Raw genomic sequence first — 15,264 nt, 5'->3', positions numbered from 1 at the left:
GTCACCTTTGTATATGTAGCTTTGTGATCTGATATGATTTACATCCCGGTATGACTTGTGGTTTTCCCACATGTTACCTGGTGAACCTGATTATTGGTCTTAAAAATACTGCTTTTGCCACCTGTACACCCCTTTTGAAATCTAAAATTGCTGTAGTTAAATTTTCCAGGGGATATTTGTGAAACCTTAAACCTATGAGGTTCAGGCCTCCTCAGAGTTCTGTGGGATTTGCTTTGATGGTACTATGTTTCCAAGAGGGGAAAAAAAATCACGAAACTGTAGGAAAAAGTGTCTTTCACTGCATTTAGACAGCCCTTCTTTAAGTCCTTGAGAAAATTTTGAAAGGGACTGGAAAAAGTGGTTTTGCCCAGAATGTCCCGTTATTCTTTGCATGACAGATGTTGATACAGTGAAATCATTAGACATATGCCAGAGACAAAATTTTGGATTTAAGGGACTCACTTGGAGTTTTTTTAATTAACACTTGTTTAGAAAATCATTAGAAATAACTATCTTTTGATAGAATTAAAATCTAAAAATACTTGCTTATAGTTCATGTGTCTTAAATACTGTAGGAAAAATAATACCAGTTTTTGACTACTTTTGAAAAGAAAAAAACCAACCAAACAAAAAATCCCAAGTATTCATGCCAGAATACCTAAATGTCTGGAAACCACGTACTTTTTGTTTATGAAAACTGGGAGGCTAGTGTTTGAAGGGCTTTTTGGTTTTTTTGAGTAAAGCTAATGTTAATGAGGAGGGGGAGCAATAGAGAGGCTTGGTGGACACCTAGCAGCCAGCGAAGGTCAACTCACCACAACATACAACATGGGCTTTCCATAAATGGGATTACATAAAGTTAGGAATTACTTAGAAAAATCTATTACCAGATAGTAAATGTTCAGAGAGGCTTTGTTTGGTTTGGGGTGCAGTATGTAACTACTGATAGGAAAGGTAGAGGCCAGAATGTATTTAGTTTGCAGAAGGGAAGTTTACAACTGTTGTAGGTTTAGGTGGACATAGGGTACTTCTTTATCTTTAGCCAATATTCATCTAGATTCTTTGTCTTTTGCTACATTTTAGCCATCTGATGCAACACCTTTGAAGACCAAAAAGAGAAATCTAAACTCTTACTCACCAACAACAGGAACACGCCAAATAAGTCCATTTTCATCTCCCACGAGTCATAATGCACAAAATCTCAGAAATCACCCATCAAATGGTTAGTTGAACATTCTGTCTTTCTTACTGCAACATTTTTCTGGTTATTGGCTTGAGTAACTTGTGTCTCATGTGGTATGTTTGATTTCTCTTCCTCTTAAAAAATTTTAATCTCTTTTGGAAAAGCTGATGTTGATTTTAAAGCTTGAATCTTTTCAGTATAAATCTTGGGGTGTTTATGAAACAACTTGTTTATGAAACAAGTTTTGCTTTCTGTTGATCAATATTAAAAATGTTTGACTTTGGCTCAGCAAAAAAACCCTGCACTGGCATTTTTGTCAATAATTCCATTAATTCCATTGGTTAGGCCTGTTTATGCTAGCAATGTCCTTTGTTTGCTTTCTTTCTAAGTCCCAGCTTTCATCGGCAGAACTGGTATGTGCTACTGACGGTGACTTTGTTCTTCTTTGAATTATGGATGATCAGAGGGCTGGAGCACCTCTCCTATGATGACAGGCTGAGAAAGTTGGGGTTGTTCAGCCTGGAGAAGAGAGGGCTCTGGGGAGACCTTATAGCAGCCTTCCAGTACCTGAAGGGGGCCTGCAAGAAAGCTGGAGAGGGACTTTTTACAAGGGCCTGTAGTGATAGGACAAGGGGTAATGGCTTTAAACTGAAAGAGGGTGAATTTAGATTAGATATAAGGAAGAAATTCTTCACTATGAGGCACTGGAACAGGTTGCCCAGGGAAGCTGTGGATGCCCCATCCCCGGAAGCATTCAAGGCCAGGTTGGACGGGGTTTTGAGCAACCTGGTCTAGTGGAAGGTGTCCCTGCCCATGGAAGGGGGGTTGGAACTAGATGATCTTTAAGGTCCCTTCCAACCTAACCATTCTATGATACAGGGAGATGTTCTGAGGTTGCTGTGTGCTACTTCAGATTATTGCAAGGAAGTCCTGGTTTACTCTTTTGCAAGGCAGTGCAATCCATTGTTTATAATACACAGCTGAGGTCTGGACTCTTGTGGTCAGGCGAGCTGGAAAGAAAAGATGGGTGCAGTTGATGCATGTTTAATTTTGTGGCCTTTTGAGAACTATGTTGAGATTTGCAGTGCAAGTCCTGGTTTATGTACTTCCAGGTTTCCGGTGGAGGGACAGGCTTCACTGTTCTTGCCAGTAAAATAAATGCTTGCATGCATGCATACATACATATAGCATTTCTCAGCTCTGAGTCTTTCTCTATGAAGGAATATCCCTTTGGCCAGTTTGGGTCAGCTGTCCTGGCTATACGCCCTCCCAGCTTCTTGTGCACCTCCTTGCTAGCAGAGTATGGGAAGCTGGAAAGTCGTTGACTTAGTATAAACACTGCTTAGCAACAACTAAAACATCAGTGTGTTATCAACATTATTCTCATCCTGAATTCAGAACATAGCACTGTACCAGCTACTAGGAAGAAAATTAACTCTACCCCAGCCGAAACCAGGACATCATCTTTCCCATATGGAGCCCAAGAGCTTTTATTTCCTCGCAGTACAACTCCTAGAGAAATGGTTGAGTCTTGATTTGAAGACTTCAAATTATTTTAAAAATAATAATAATAAAAATCCATCACTTCCCATGTTAGCAAGTTCCTTGTTCAATTACCTTCGCTATTAAAAAAAAAAAAGAATTCTCCTGTCTGATTTTGAATTTGTCTGGCTTTAATTTTCAGCCATCAGTTCTTGTTATGCCCTTTTGTTGGGTTAAAGAGCTTTTTATGCCCCATATATTTTGGAATTTATGTGCAGTAATTGAGGCCTCACTAACATTCATGAATTATGATGAGTAGAAATATTCTAGCAGGATAGAATAACCACTGTTTGAAATTTATCTAGATGTCTGCAGATTTTTGCACTAGCTATTGCATCATATGCTCTCATGATGGATGTGCAAAAGTGGATTTTTCCTCCAGGAAAAAAGGGATTTTTTTGTTTTAAAGGAATGTGATCATGAAATTTTGGGGTTCTGTCAAAACTGGCTGAAGTAAAAATGAAAATTACTGGAAGTCTTCAAGCTGAAAATACTACAATCTGTGAGCATTACATCCCTTTTCCTTATTAAAAATATCAGAGTACTTGAGGAAGCATGGAAGTATTGGGTGTTTTGGTGGCAGTATAGCTATGCATTGTTACAGGCCTGTGTGCAGGGGTTTTGTTTTGGTTTTTATTTTCCTAATTAGTAGTCATGCTAGGAAACTAAACAGAAGCAGCCATATCCTAATTCTTTATTGTGCTGCCAGTCCTCATTGTGACCTGGCTTTGTGTCCTCGTTACGTGTTTGTCAAACAGTTTTTAATACAGTCAAGTTTTTCATGAGCACTCACTGCCAGTTGGAAGATTCACAACTTTCCTACCAAGTTCTCTGCTGATTCCAGTTCTCCCCAGAATAGCTGTTCTTCTCCGCCAGTGCAATGCTTTTGAATTGGACATTTGTCCCTGGAACTAGTACAAAAATGACTGTTTCAACCATTGACATTCCAAGAAGCCTTTGGAGGAAGAATTATACTAATTTCTCCCCATTCTTTCAGTGAGTGTCCCAACTATTTGTGCAAACCTGGTATCTTGAAAGGACCTGTGTTTTAGAACACCCTTGCGTTCACAAAATTTAAGATATGTGCAGTTGATGTGTGTTTAATTTTGTGGCCTTTTGAGAACTATGTTGAGATTTGCAATGGAAGGCCTCATTTATGTACTTCCTGGTTTGGGATGGACGGAGTAAACTTCTGTCTACCGGAAAGTAAGGATCTTTGCCACTGTGCCTACCCTGTCTTGTGAACAGTTCCTCCTCTCAAAACTAATGGCTTTTTCTTGATTCCTAAAAAGATGATTATTTGGCATGGTGTGTATCTCCACACTCCCACTTAGTTCACATCCAGAAATCTTAAGTGACATTTTGTCAGGCCTTTAAAGTATAGACCCCTGCATTCTTAAAAGACTATAAACAGTTTCTCTTTGGGATTTTCCTCTTCAACTAAGTTGCTTAAGACATTGTCTTAAGTATTCCCACAGATATCCCTGGTTATGTGTTGAATTTTCTCCTGGGAGTTTAAACCAAGTTAGATAGCAATCTAACCCCACTCTTTTCCAACTTTCTTCTTACTGTGAAAAGTAACTCTTCCAGTGAACAGCATTCTGACTTATTTTGTTAGGGAACTTGTGTCTTTGACATGTGAATTTATCTACTGTATTTTTCTACAGAGAGAAAGGTATTTTCAAAGTATTCCCAGGTCAAATTTCTGTGGTAGTCTCTGCTTTCATCAGTAAGAAGGAGATTTTGTGTTTGCATGTATTAACTCCTATACCAGTCTCAGGATTTGATGGTACTTCCTGGATGAAATGAAGAGCCTATGTGTCTTTTTTTTTTTATCTCGTGGTAAATATGAATCTCTTCATCCTGTACGAAGAAACCTTTCAATGAGAAGAGTTGCCAATAGGTGTTCTCCGACAGATCAGAGATATGGCTGTTGTTAGTGCAATCAATTGGTGTGCCTGTACTGGCATCTGTCATGTCATGGAAAGGTCAGCTCATACCATACTTCAATTAATTGTTTTGTCATGATGTGGCATCCTATATTCTCACCCAGAATGGAGCAATAAGTATTCAGATTCAAGAAAAGTGACTGCATGTTATACCTAGCTGCTGACAATTGCTGAATTAAGATTGTCTGTATCCTGAGGGAAGAATCAGATTAGAACAATCTATATCCCCGCTGACTACAGTCTGAGGCACTGGGAGCAGTAAGCTTTCTGTTAGTGTTGCCACATCACAAAAGCAGTTCTGAAAAAAAACTTCTACTTTTTTACGTATAAATGCAGATTTTAATTTTGCAGCTGTCTGCAGAATATGAAACTATACCTCAGCCTGGCTGGATATCCACCTGCACTTTAACACTTACCTTTGCAAAAAGCTTTTAAAATTGTATATAATGATAGCAGTCAGATACAGAATTAAAAATGCTATGGCTCTTTAGATATCTTTTCTTGAATATCCCTACATGTTTGTAATTACCTCCTTTAATGACCTCTTTCCTTTAGTTTTAGTCGATGCCTTTTGGTGACACAACACATGATAATACACAAACGTTTAAATCTACTACAAGTTTTAAAACTTTTTCAGCATCTCTGCATTTCCATTACATGCCTTATCTCTTAGGTGAAAGAAAAAAGGGGGCAACGTCTTGTATTAAAATGCCTGTATATTAGGATGTCGATGGGAAAGGTGAACATGTACTGTATTTCCGTACTGATATTAAGTATGGACGTAGGGGAACATTCTTTTTGCCTATAAAAAGACTGATCACGTGATCATAGCTGACATTTAGATGGAGAATTATTCAGTAACGTAGTACTAGCCATCTTTTTTTTTCCTGTGTTCATATAGCTACAAGGTGGTGGTATATAGGACTTCCTCTTATACCACAGGTTTCAGGTTGTCCTTTTAAACCCACAATTTCTTTTTTCCTTCTGAAAAGACATTTTAAGTGTTACAGTGTTTTAATAGATTACGCATATCACCTGTAAGTGAGGTGTTAGAGTATAATCTATATTCTATTTTTCTGTGACCAATATATAAGAAAACAACAGAATGAAAATTATTACAAAATTAATGCCAGTAGCTATGAAAACTTATTTTGAAGTGTGCGAAGTACACAAAGTTGCATGCATCTATTTCACTGAGACAGGTGGAAATTACGTGTCTTACGAACATGACTTTCTTTTGAATAAAAGGGTGGAGGAGTGCCTCAAAAAAGACTAAATACCTACAGAATGCTAAGATTGCTCAAAAGTAACATTTATTTTAGAAGACATGAACCAACCCAATTATAAGATCATGTGTCTTTATGATATTGGCCAATGTATGTCCTATTGGGCTGCCTGATTAATTCATATATCGCCTAACTACCCAAAATTTCACAACCCATTTATGACATAAATTTCTAAAATAACAGAATACTAAATCATCACTAATTTCTCGTCATTGTTGGCTAACATATTTTTAAGATTTATTTTAAATTGATTTATTTTTATTCAAATCAATCCAGGGTCTTGCCATTCTATAGTACTGGTCTAGAAGTAGTATCTGTTTGATAATTGATGACTGATTTAAGTGTAAGTTCTATGAGTACTTAGATTTAAAATGAAATCTTTTGGGGGGTCTTAACCTTTAGCTACTGTAGTGGAACACCTTAAACTTTTATAGCACCTTGTCATTCTGAGGTATTTCTAAATGTTTTACAAAATATTAAAATTAAAAGTTAATTTATCCTTGAGTGCTGATACTTGTATGTAATAATTTAGATCTAGCAAGAAGAAATCAAAGTGTTTCATGCTTAGTGTGGTCTCTCTTTTTTAGTCTGATGTCGGAAAGGAGATGTATTACAGTGAAATGTGAAAAGCACCTCATTCCAGAGGGTCTGTTCTAGGATCAATGCATTTGTTAAGGCCACGGTAAAGACCTGTTGTAGTTCCCTCCAAATCTTTCACTTAAAGGTGAATTTCACCTTACAATAACAGCTGTTCAGTATGAAGCATTCGTAAGAACGTGTATGCATCTGTTGGTGGGACAGTAGATAAGAACTAATTTAAAAGACCTTGTGAACTTCCTTGGCACCAGAAAAAAAAGATCTTTCTTGGGTTTTGGATAGATGAGTCTGATTGGCTACAAGTACAGTGAATTCTAAAGCTGAATTACTGGTATGCAATTCTAAGTCACTAATTGTCGAATGCACTAATGATCTCATTGTTCAAGGGGAAAACTGTTTTCAGAAAAAAAGAATGAATGCATGATTATGCCTCTCCTTCTTTGTATGTATGCATACACCTCCACCATTTTGTCTTTAATGAGTATCAGATCCAAAAGAAATCCATTGTATAGGAGAATAGAACTGTGTCCAAAAAAGGGAGCTTTTACATTGCAGTAGAAAATGAGAGACTGACTGTGTGACTCATACTGTGGAGGGGGGAAATTCTTAAGACGGAAGTTACAAAAACTCCACATTATATGTCTTCAACTTCAGCCATAACTAAACAGAAATCATTTCTGCTATTCAGATGTGACCTCTTTATTGCTGGAACCTAGACAGATATAACACTTAAAGTGTTAAAAGGTGACCGTATAGATTGTGTGGAGCACAATACCATGAATAGTTATGGCTTCACTATTTTCAGTAGTTTCACCAAAGGCTACTGTATTGTGGGATCCTATCAAATGTGACAGTATATACTATTTTTTAAGTATTAGTTAGGAGGGATGCAGTACTTTTTTCTGCTAGTACATCACCCTCCTGATATGGTAATTGGAGGGCAAGCAGAATCGACCAGCTAATGACTTTAAAAACAATAGTAATTGATACATGAGATAAAATTTGAATCTGTTTTTGTTCTAATATGATTTCTGTCTGAATTGTATAGGTTGTGATAAGTTGTGTAAATAGATGGGAATTCAGAAAGTCTTTTGTGATCAGAGGTGTATTGTTATACATCATGATATACATAATGAGGCCTTTGTAAGTGGTTGAACAATCTCAAGTAGATAGCAGCCAGTGAGCCAAAGATGTTGTTTTAGTGCAGCACTAACTTTCTTAATCTAATCAGAATCACTGAAAACATCCCCCTGTCCACCTGCTTTGGGAGAGCAGTCTGTGTTAGGCGCTTATCTTGGAATCTGGTCATTTAAGAATGCCCGACCTACGGTGACAGAAAGGCAGTCCACCAGTTTACCAACACCACATGTGAGCCTAGGTTTTAGTAACAAATCCATGGGAATGGACTTTTGTGGTAATACCCTATTCCTGTTTCCTCATAGAAACATGCATCTGCTCAAAATATCAGTGCACTGAAATGTAGAAATACGACTCACCATGCAGAATAATGGCAACTGGCATATGATTTATCATGCCCCATCATATGACGAGCTAGAATATTATATTGTCAATATAGCATGTCAGAGCCTTTGGAAGTAATTTGCAGTATCCCTTTGTAGTTGTTTACAAGATGGAGTTGGGGGCCAGGCACTTTTTATTAAAGGAAAATGGAGGTTTCATTGCTCAGTCATTACAGTATTTTAATGATAATGCTCTGTGCTAATATGCTGTATTTAGGCAGTTAATAGGATAAAAAGCTTCTGAGTAGAACGCAATAACTGTGTCAGAATTATACTAACTTCCAGTTATTAATACTATAATCCCAGGGTTTCCACAAATATAAATATGATGTGAATTGGTGAGAGGTCAAATTACGAAAGAGTAAATTATAGTGAACTTAGTGTGTTTCATTACAAGGGAATCTGTCCTGCTTTGTAAGTGAGCTTTGGTTTTCTTCTCTTCCTAAAAGATCATTGAACAGTCAGGGTTCATACTAACACCTTTTTCATGTGCTTCAAATACTCGATATCTTATTTTCATCTTTATTGTTTCTTTTCTTTCTTGTGACCCTCCTAGGAGGTGGAACTGAGCAGAATGATTCAGAAAGATTATCCAGAAGAGGGCAGCCTCAAACAGAGGAGGATGCGTAAGTGTATTAAATGCGTTGTGGGTGCAGTGTCATTATTTTTACTTATGAAAGAATAATATTTCATACAGAATTAAATTAATATCGATTTTTTTTTAATACTTGTAATTCCACAGGATTGGATATTCAAAGGCACTGAATGGCAGGCTTACAGTTATAGGTACAGATTAATGCAGGGTTTGCAATACAACTGTCCAGCCGGTTCTGTCTTTCACTGGTAGTGTGGGGCATATGACACTGCCAATTACAGCAGTCACGCTCATAGTACTACACAATGAGTAGTATCATAACTAAACTCCTGAAAGGAAGGTATGTTTTGCCTTTCCAGACTCTTCTGAAAGTGTACATTCCTTTACCTTATTTTTGGAAGCATTAACTGCCAAAGATACAGGGCCAGTAATGCAGGACACTTTCATTAAAAACTAGCCACAGATGGTCATGGTGAAACTTCATGTTTGCTTTGCAAAATCTTTTAAAACTCTTGCCTTTTCTGCCACAATCCTATTTTAAGCTATAAGCTTCCTGACACTAATGGGCTTTGGGCAGACCACAGTTAGTAAAGCACTTAAATAAATATTTCAGGTGAAGTGTCTGATAAACTGCTTTCCTAAACTTGATAGATGTAGGGAAGGAGAAGTGATAAAATGTGTTAGAAGTAATACTGCTAGTGTCTCATGTTGTTAGTATTGCTTGACCTTTTCTGTTACTAAAAACATATTTAATTGTTTATAACGTTGCCAAATCTCAGCTGAAAAAGTCAACTGAAATTTTCTGTGCCAGCAGTGAGGTGTCAGGCTAAATGTGTTATGTATTTCAGCCAAAACAAACACATCCATCCCTAGAAGTTAGACAAAGGAAATACTTGTTTCATCTATGATAGAACTTGGTGAAAAAGTGGAAAGCTGTGAATATCTGTAAGTTGGATTGTATCAGGGATGCCTTTCATCTTTATGGGAAGTCACCCAATTCAGAAATCCTGGAAGTTATGAGGTTTTTTAATATGGAAGTTGTATATGCTCAGTAAAACTACTTTGAGTTTAAGCTTTAGTCCAGCTACAAATCTGAAAGTTTCTTTCCTCAATAAGCATGTTCATACTTCTTGCTGCTAATACAATATTATCCTAGATAGCTCCCCATCCATTTCCATCCTTTTTACTCAACTGAAATTGCATTCACCAGAGACTCTTGTGATCTCTTATTAGCAAAATTTCAAAAAAAAGTCTTTATTCTCCTCCTTCTTCAACACTGTCTACATTTTTGTTCTTGAAATCTTATTATCCTGTTGTGTTGTCCTACATTTGTTGGACATGAAGATGCTTCAACTTGTCCTTTGGTGGAATCTTGACATCAATCTTTGACATCTATCTGGGAAAGTCTAATTCACAGCTCAGCATCAACATGACTATACCACATCTCTTCTTCTCTACTCTACAACATTATATATTTTTTTATCATTCTGTGTAATGTGATTGTCCTGTATTTCATTCAGGTCCAGTGCCTGTGCATCCAATTCAAATTGCTATGTAAATTCTCCTGTCTGTAGGTCAGGCGCACTTTCTCTCCAAAATCTGAGGTGCATTTCCTATTACCCCAGTTTGTCACTAAGAGCTCACCTGACAGTGTAATGCAAACCTCCATTGCCTGCATATTCCTTTGTTGACCAGCTTCTTTGTACTTTTCTTGTGTTCCTACTTCAGACAACAGGTCATACTGTAAGTCCTGTTGAGATTGAAGGCAGAGCGCAACTGCTGTGCTGCAGCTTGTGTTATTGGAAGAAGTATCACCATGCTAGTGCAGTATTCATGCAAGCTAGTTAACCAACATTAAAGAGTTGGGGTTTTGAACTTGAGTGGGTTTCTTTCATCGTATGCTTAAGTAGACATTGATTTTTGTTATTTTGCTTCTGTATTATGTTGTATGTATTAAATATTTGTATCACAGTTCTGCTGGTGTCCCAGATTAAAATTCCCTTGGGGCCAGATATTTTATGCATGCATTTCTTTTTCACTAACAAATAATATTTGTGATGTTTATTCAACTAAATATTATGTTTCTTATGTTTGAAGTTGTAGCTCTCCCTTTTGATTATTGCACTTGAACTCTCAATGTGTGTGTTGGGTTTTTTTCTTGTAATGGATGCTTTCCCTCACCATTAGCTTGAAATTTCTTCGTTGTAGGACAGTAAGTATCTTCTAAGTGATGGAGCTTGACAGATAGTAGAATTGTTTAAGTGGCATGTTAGATAGTAAAAAATACAATCTTACAGTTATATCAGTGGAAAGCTGTTAACTGATTAATTGGGGTTTTTTTGTGGTTCAGTAAATCCCTTGGTCAACATCTATAGACTCGTTTCTTAGTGATAGTAACCTTGAAATGCAGAACAATTTGAGTAATCATAGTCTTCATTGACATGTAAATGTTTGCGTTCAATAATTCAGTATATTTTTAAAAAATTGCAAGATTTGCAGGAGACTAGCAGTTAGTGACATGCCAGTAAAACACATTTATAAACTAACACCTACACAGTGATATTTATGTGAACTTCCATACACTTTATTTTTACAGGTGGAAAATATACTGTACAATACACTGACTTTAGCATTTTCTTTTCTGCATAGCCTTCTGTTCCCATGTTGAAATACAATAGTGATAAGTTTTTCTCATACTGTAGTTCTGTTTCTAAATTTGGGGTTTCTTATAAGGGTGATTCTCCCTTCTGTGGGAGGAAGCAGTAAATGGATTATTTCTCTGTTGTCTCCATTTGATTTGCATGTTTAAATGGTTCAAAGAGAAAATAGCCTAAACATTAATTGCAGGAATTTTTTCAATACATATTCAGTGCAAATCCTTAATCATGCATTACAGTCCGCCATTTAGACCTAATCTGATTGTATATTATTTTAATTTTTACTGCAAACCCCATTAAACTCTGAAAGCTGACCATCTTTAGACTGGTAGTAAAATATATTTGTGGCTTAAAAGGGGAGATAGTACAACAAAGCTGAACAAATAACATCATGCGATGTTGTCCCTGTTGGCCTCAGTTTTAACTTCTTGTGTTTCCTACGGCTACAAGCAGTGTCGTACAGTCTTGCAGTCCATGGGTTTGGGGAGCTCGTCCTCTTGATTAAATTCCTGCTCTGAGGAACAAATGAGTTGAATTCCTGTTTTTACCATTGTCTTCCTGCATGATCATAAGAAAATTCTCTAATATTGCTGAACCTGAGTTCCTATCCTTACAATTAGGAGATACATATTTTTGGCAGTTCACATATAAATCCTAACCAAAGGCAAGTTATATTTGGTGTTATATGACACAATCAGGTTGCACAGCCCATCTATTCACAGCTTATTTAGATCCATCCTGATTACAATGTGAAGAAACTGTGGGAAACATTGTAAACACTGATTTTCAGCAAGTGGTGATGTGGCTAACTGAAATTGTTTTATTTTAACTTTTTATGCAGGTTCATGGAATTGCAGTCCAAAGTGAAAAGTTCATTGGTTAGAATTGTGAAAATAAGAGCAAATCTGACAAGTCTACAGGTCTGATTTACACTGATTTATTTTTTTAATCTACTTTTAATATAGGATTTGAAATAAAAATGAAAATCTTATATGCAGCATTTGAGTTTTAAGAAATAGGGAAGCAAATAAAATACTTGAAACCAGGCAGGTTTGACTTGGAAGTCCACAAAATGCAAAAAAACCCCAGAACTTAGTAGAAATTTTTTTTTTTAAACTAGAGAAGTTGCTTTTCCAAGTACACCATTTTTAATTTGTATCACTCCATTTTTAATTTGTATCACTCCTCATTTTGTACACAAATAAAAGCATATGAAGTAGTTATCAACGATTATTTATAACTTGAAGTACGAATCATTACTGCATAGATTTTTATGTCCTTGAAGATTAAATATACCTTTGTGTTGAAGTGAGTGTACTATTTAATTTGCCACTAATGTATCATCATTTAATAGTCTGTTTAATACAAGCTAAAATGCAAATCACTTTTCTGTTTTATTCATATTTTGTTTCCTGAATAAATTCAGCACAAGGTTCTTTGCTGTGTATCAATATCTGAGAAATAATTCAGTGTACTCAACGTACTGTATTGATTTATTTTACTTGCATATGTGGTCTGACATGTTTTATTTACAAAAAAGACTGATACTGATTTAAAATATTTTAATTGAAATGTTTATTTAGAAAACTCTATTGAAAAATCCTTTATATTTCTCCTGAGATTGATAGTGTATGGTTTTAGGTCTACCATGAAATGCTGAGGAGTGTGTTCAATAGAATCTTAAATGCTTGTAGATTTCCATTTTACTAACATATTATAGCAAACTTGTACATGTGCCAAGATTGCTTTTCTGGGGATAAAGTGTTAATCTGTTTAAACAGCTGAAGACTTACGAATGAAGCGTAAATAACAGGAGATTTTTAAGTAACACTTTAAAAGGCACCTGAATGCCATTTTCAAAAGTAGCATATGTTCTTACACCCTTAAACATTTTAGTCCCGTTGACTTTCTGTGAGGTGGAGTCTCATGCATCATTTAGAGCTTATGAAAAATTTCCAAAAGTTCTTTCTTTCAGATGTTTTTAGTAAGTTGTAGACGTCTAAGTAGGTAGTCTGGGAAGAAGATTTAACAATGTCTTTAATTATGGTTTTTTTTCCAGGCTTTAGAGGGCAGTAGAGAGCTTGAAAATATTATTGGCGTCTCGGACTTGTCTTGCGTCTTGAGTGCTGAAGTGCAGAAAACCCAAGTGCTAAGTAAGGAGGATTTTCAATAATGTTTATTCTCTTTATAACAATTTAACAATGATCACTCCAAAGGTTTCCTATACCCCAGGACTCTGACGTGTGAGTTCTTTTGGTCAGGACAAATGCACCTTAAATGTCCTTACGCATCCAACCAGGGACAGAAAAGAAAGGCAACGCCAACGGCCCACTCTTCTAACTCACCGTCACAGATGGGGAGGAAAAACTTGCAAGAGCAACACCTTTTCTTATGTAAATAGTTAGATACTTAGTGGGTAGTTAGCTAGTGATTAGGCTAAACGTTTGCACTTTGATTTCACTGCCTTTCTTCTCTTTTTGCAAGGAAGTTGTTTTGTTTGTTTGCCTGTTAGGAGGATTAGGCTGAACATAGGATTCTGGCTTTAAAAATTGCTATTCATGTGTCTTTAAATGATGGACATACCAGATGCTTATTGTGTTGGGATAAGGGCACTTTACAGATGGTACATCTGTAATACTTTTCCAAAGGAACCCAGAAAGCCAAAGATTTTCATTTTTATGTGTCCATTTTTAGAAAACCTTTTATCCTTACTCCAAGTCAGAGGTTCTTGGGACATGTGCATCCCCAGCAGCGAAAAGTGCATTCATACGTCTCTTCCCAAGTGCCTCTGCAACTGAAGGGGAGTATGTGATGGGGAAATATTCTAGTGCAAAAACCCTGCATTGTGGATAATAGCAGGGGAAGAAAACCTGTCTGCTTTCAGGGAGAAGTAGTAAAGATCTCCCTTGCCAGTTCATTCCTCTAAGAGTTAAAAGTGGTGAAAGGTAGCTGTAGGCACCAAAGGGGCCCCAATCGTTATGCTTCAGAAGTTTGTTCATTTGTTTTCACAATAGCAGCACCTTTTATCTGTACCCACATGACATGTTTGTGGTACAGGTGTGTGTCTAAGGCTGCATTTACCTACCACTACTTCTCCTCAAAGGTTTGCATGTATAACATTGTTCTTGTAGACTTTTTATACCAACCTCCGATAATCTAGTTCCAGCTGACCAGGGAACATGAATAATATATGCATATACGTAGTCCCTGTGTCCAGTCTCTGGACAAGCATGCAAAGATGATAAAACAGTTTCTTAACCTGCAGCAAAGTGACATTATTCTACAACTTTACTCTGTTTTCTGCAGAGTGTAAAAACACTGGAATTAGCTGTAGGAGAGCAAAATGTAGGGTGACTGGGACTGCTACTTTGTTTGCAGTTGGAAACAGGTGGACAGTAAAGCCACAGGTGCTAGAGAATTTTTCCTACCAAAGAGCACTGTGAGTCTTCTAAAGCATTAGGTGCATGCGCCCCAGCAGTGGAATTTATGCACCACACAATTCCAGCAACTACTGTTGTTTAAATTACCATTTCTTTCCTGACTTGCATTGCAGTGCTCATTCAGTTTTCATTTTGCATGTGTATACACTGTACTAGTTCCCACTGTAATGCATATAACCAGATGCTTTCTTATACAAAATGAAGTTTTCTGAAAATAGTCGGTGTTTACATTACTACCCTACACTGTGGATAGGGCAGTAAGACTGCCGTATCTAGGAGAAGGTTGCAAATGAGATGTCAGACCTATTGTTGACACTTTCTGTTATGTCCACTCTTTCTGTTAGCTTCTTGTTGCCTTCAAAATGGGAATCATCTTTTCCCTCCATCTCTGAATTAGGAACAAAGCACCATGTCAGCACTAGAAGACAAAAATGGGAACAAAATGTGGTATGAGGCTTGTAAGCACAACTTCTCAAAATTCTGTTCATTTTGAAA

At 36.8% G+C, this 15,264-nt stretch overlaps 1 protein-coding gene across 1 annotated transcript in view; it reads left to right on the top strand.

Moving 5' to 3' along the window:
- Window positions 1–15,264, top strand: part of ITGB3BP (integrin beta 3 binding protein (beta3-endonexin)) — a 32,589-nt gene that overhangs the window by 6,480 nt on the left and 10,845 nt on the right. Inside the window, exons 4-7 of the mRNA XM_009319858.1 lie at window positions 1,084–1,222; window positions 8,634–8,703; window positions 12,171–12,249; window positions 13,389–13,482. Coding sequence (XP_009318133.1) covers window positions 1,084–1,222; window positions 8,634–8,703; window positions 12,171–12,249; window positions 13,389–13,482 — 382 coding nt within the window. The remainder of the gene's footprint in view (window positions 1–1,083; window positions 1,223–8,633; window positions 8,704–12,170; window positions 12,250–13,388; window positions 13,483–15,264) is intronic.

Source organism: Pygoscelis adeliae, unplaced genomic scaffold (genome assembly GCF_000699105.1).
Source record: "Pygoscelis adeliae isolate BGI_AS28 unplaced genomic scaffold, ASM69910v1 Scaffold181, whole genome shotgun sequence".
NCBI lineage: Eukaryota > Metazoa > Chordata > Aves > Sphenisciformes > Spheniscidae > Pygoscelis > Pygoscelis adeliae.
This window is presented reverse-complemented; position numbering and strand designations above follow the sequence as displayed.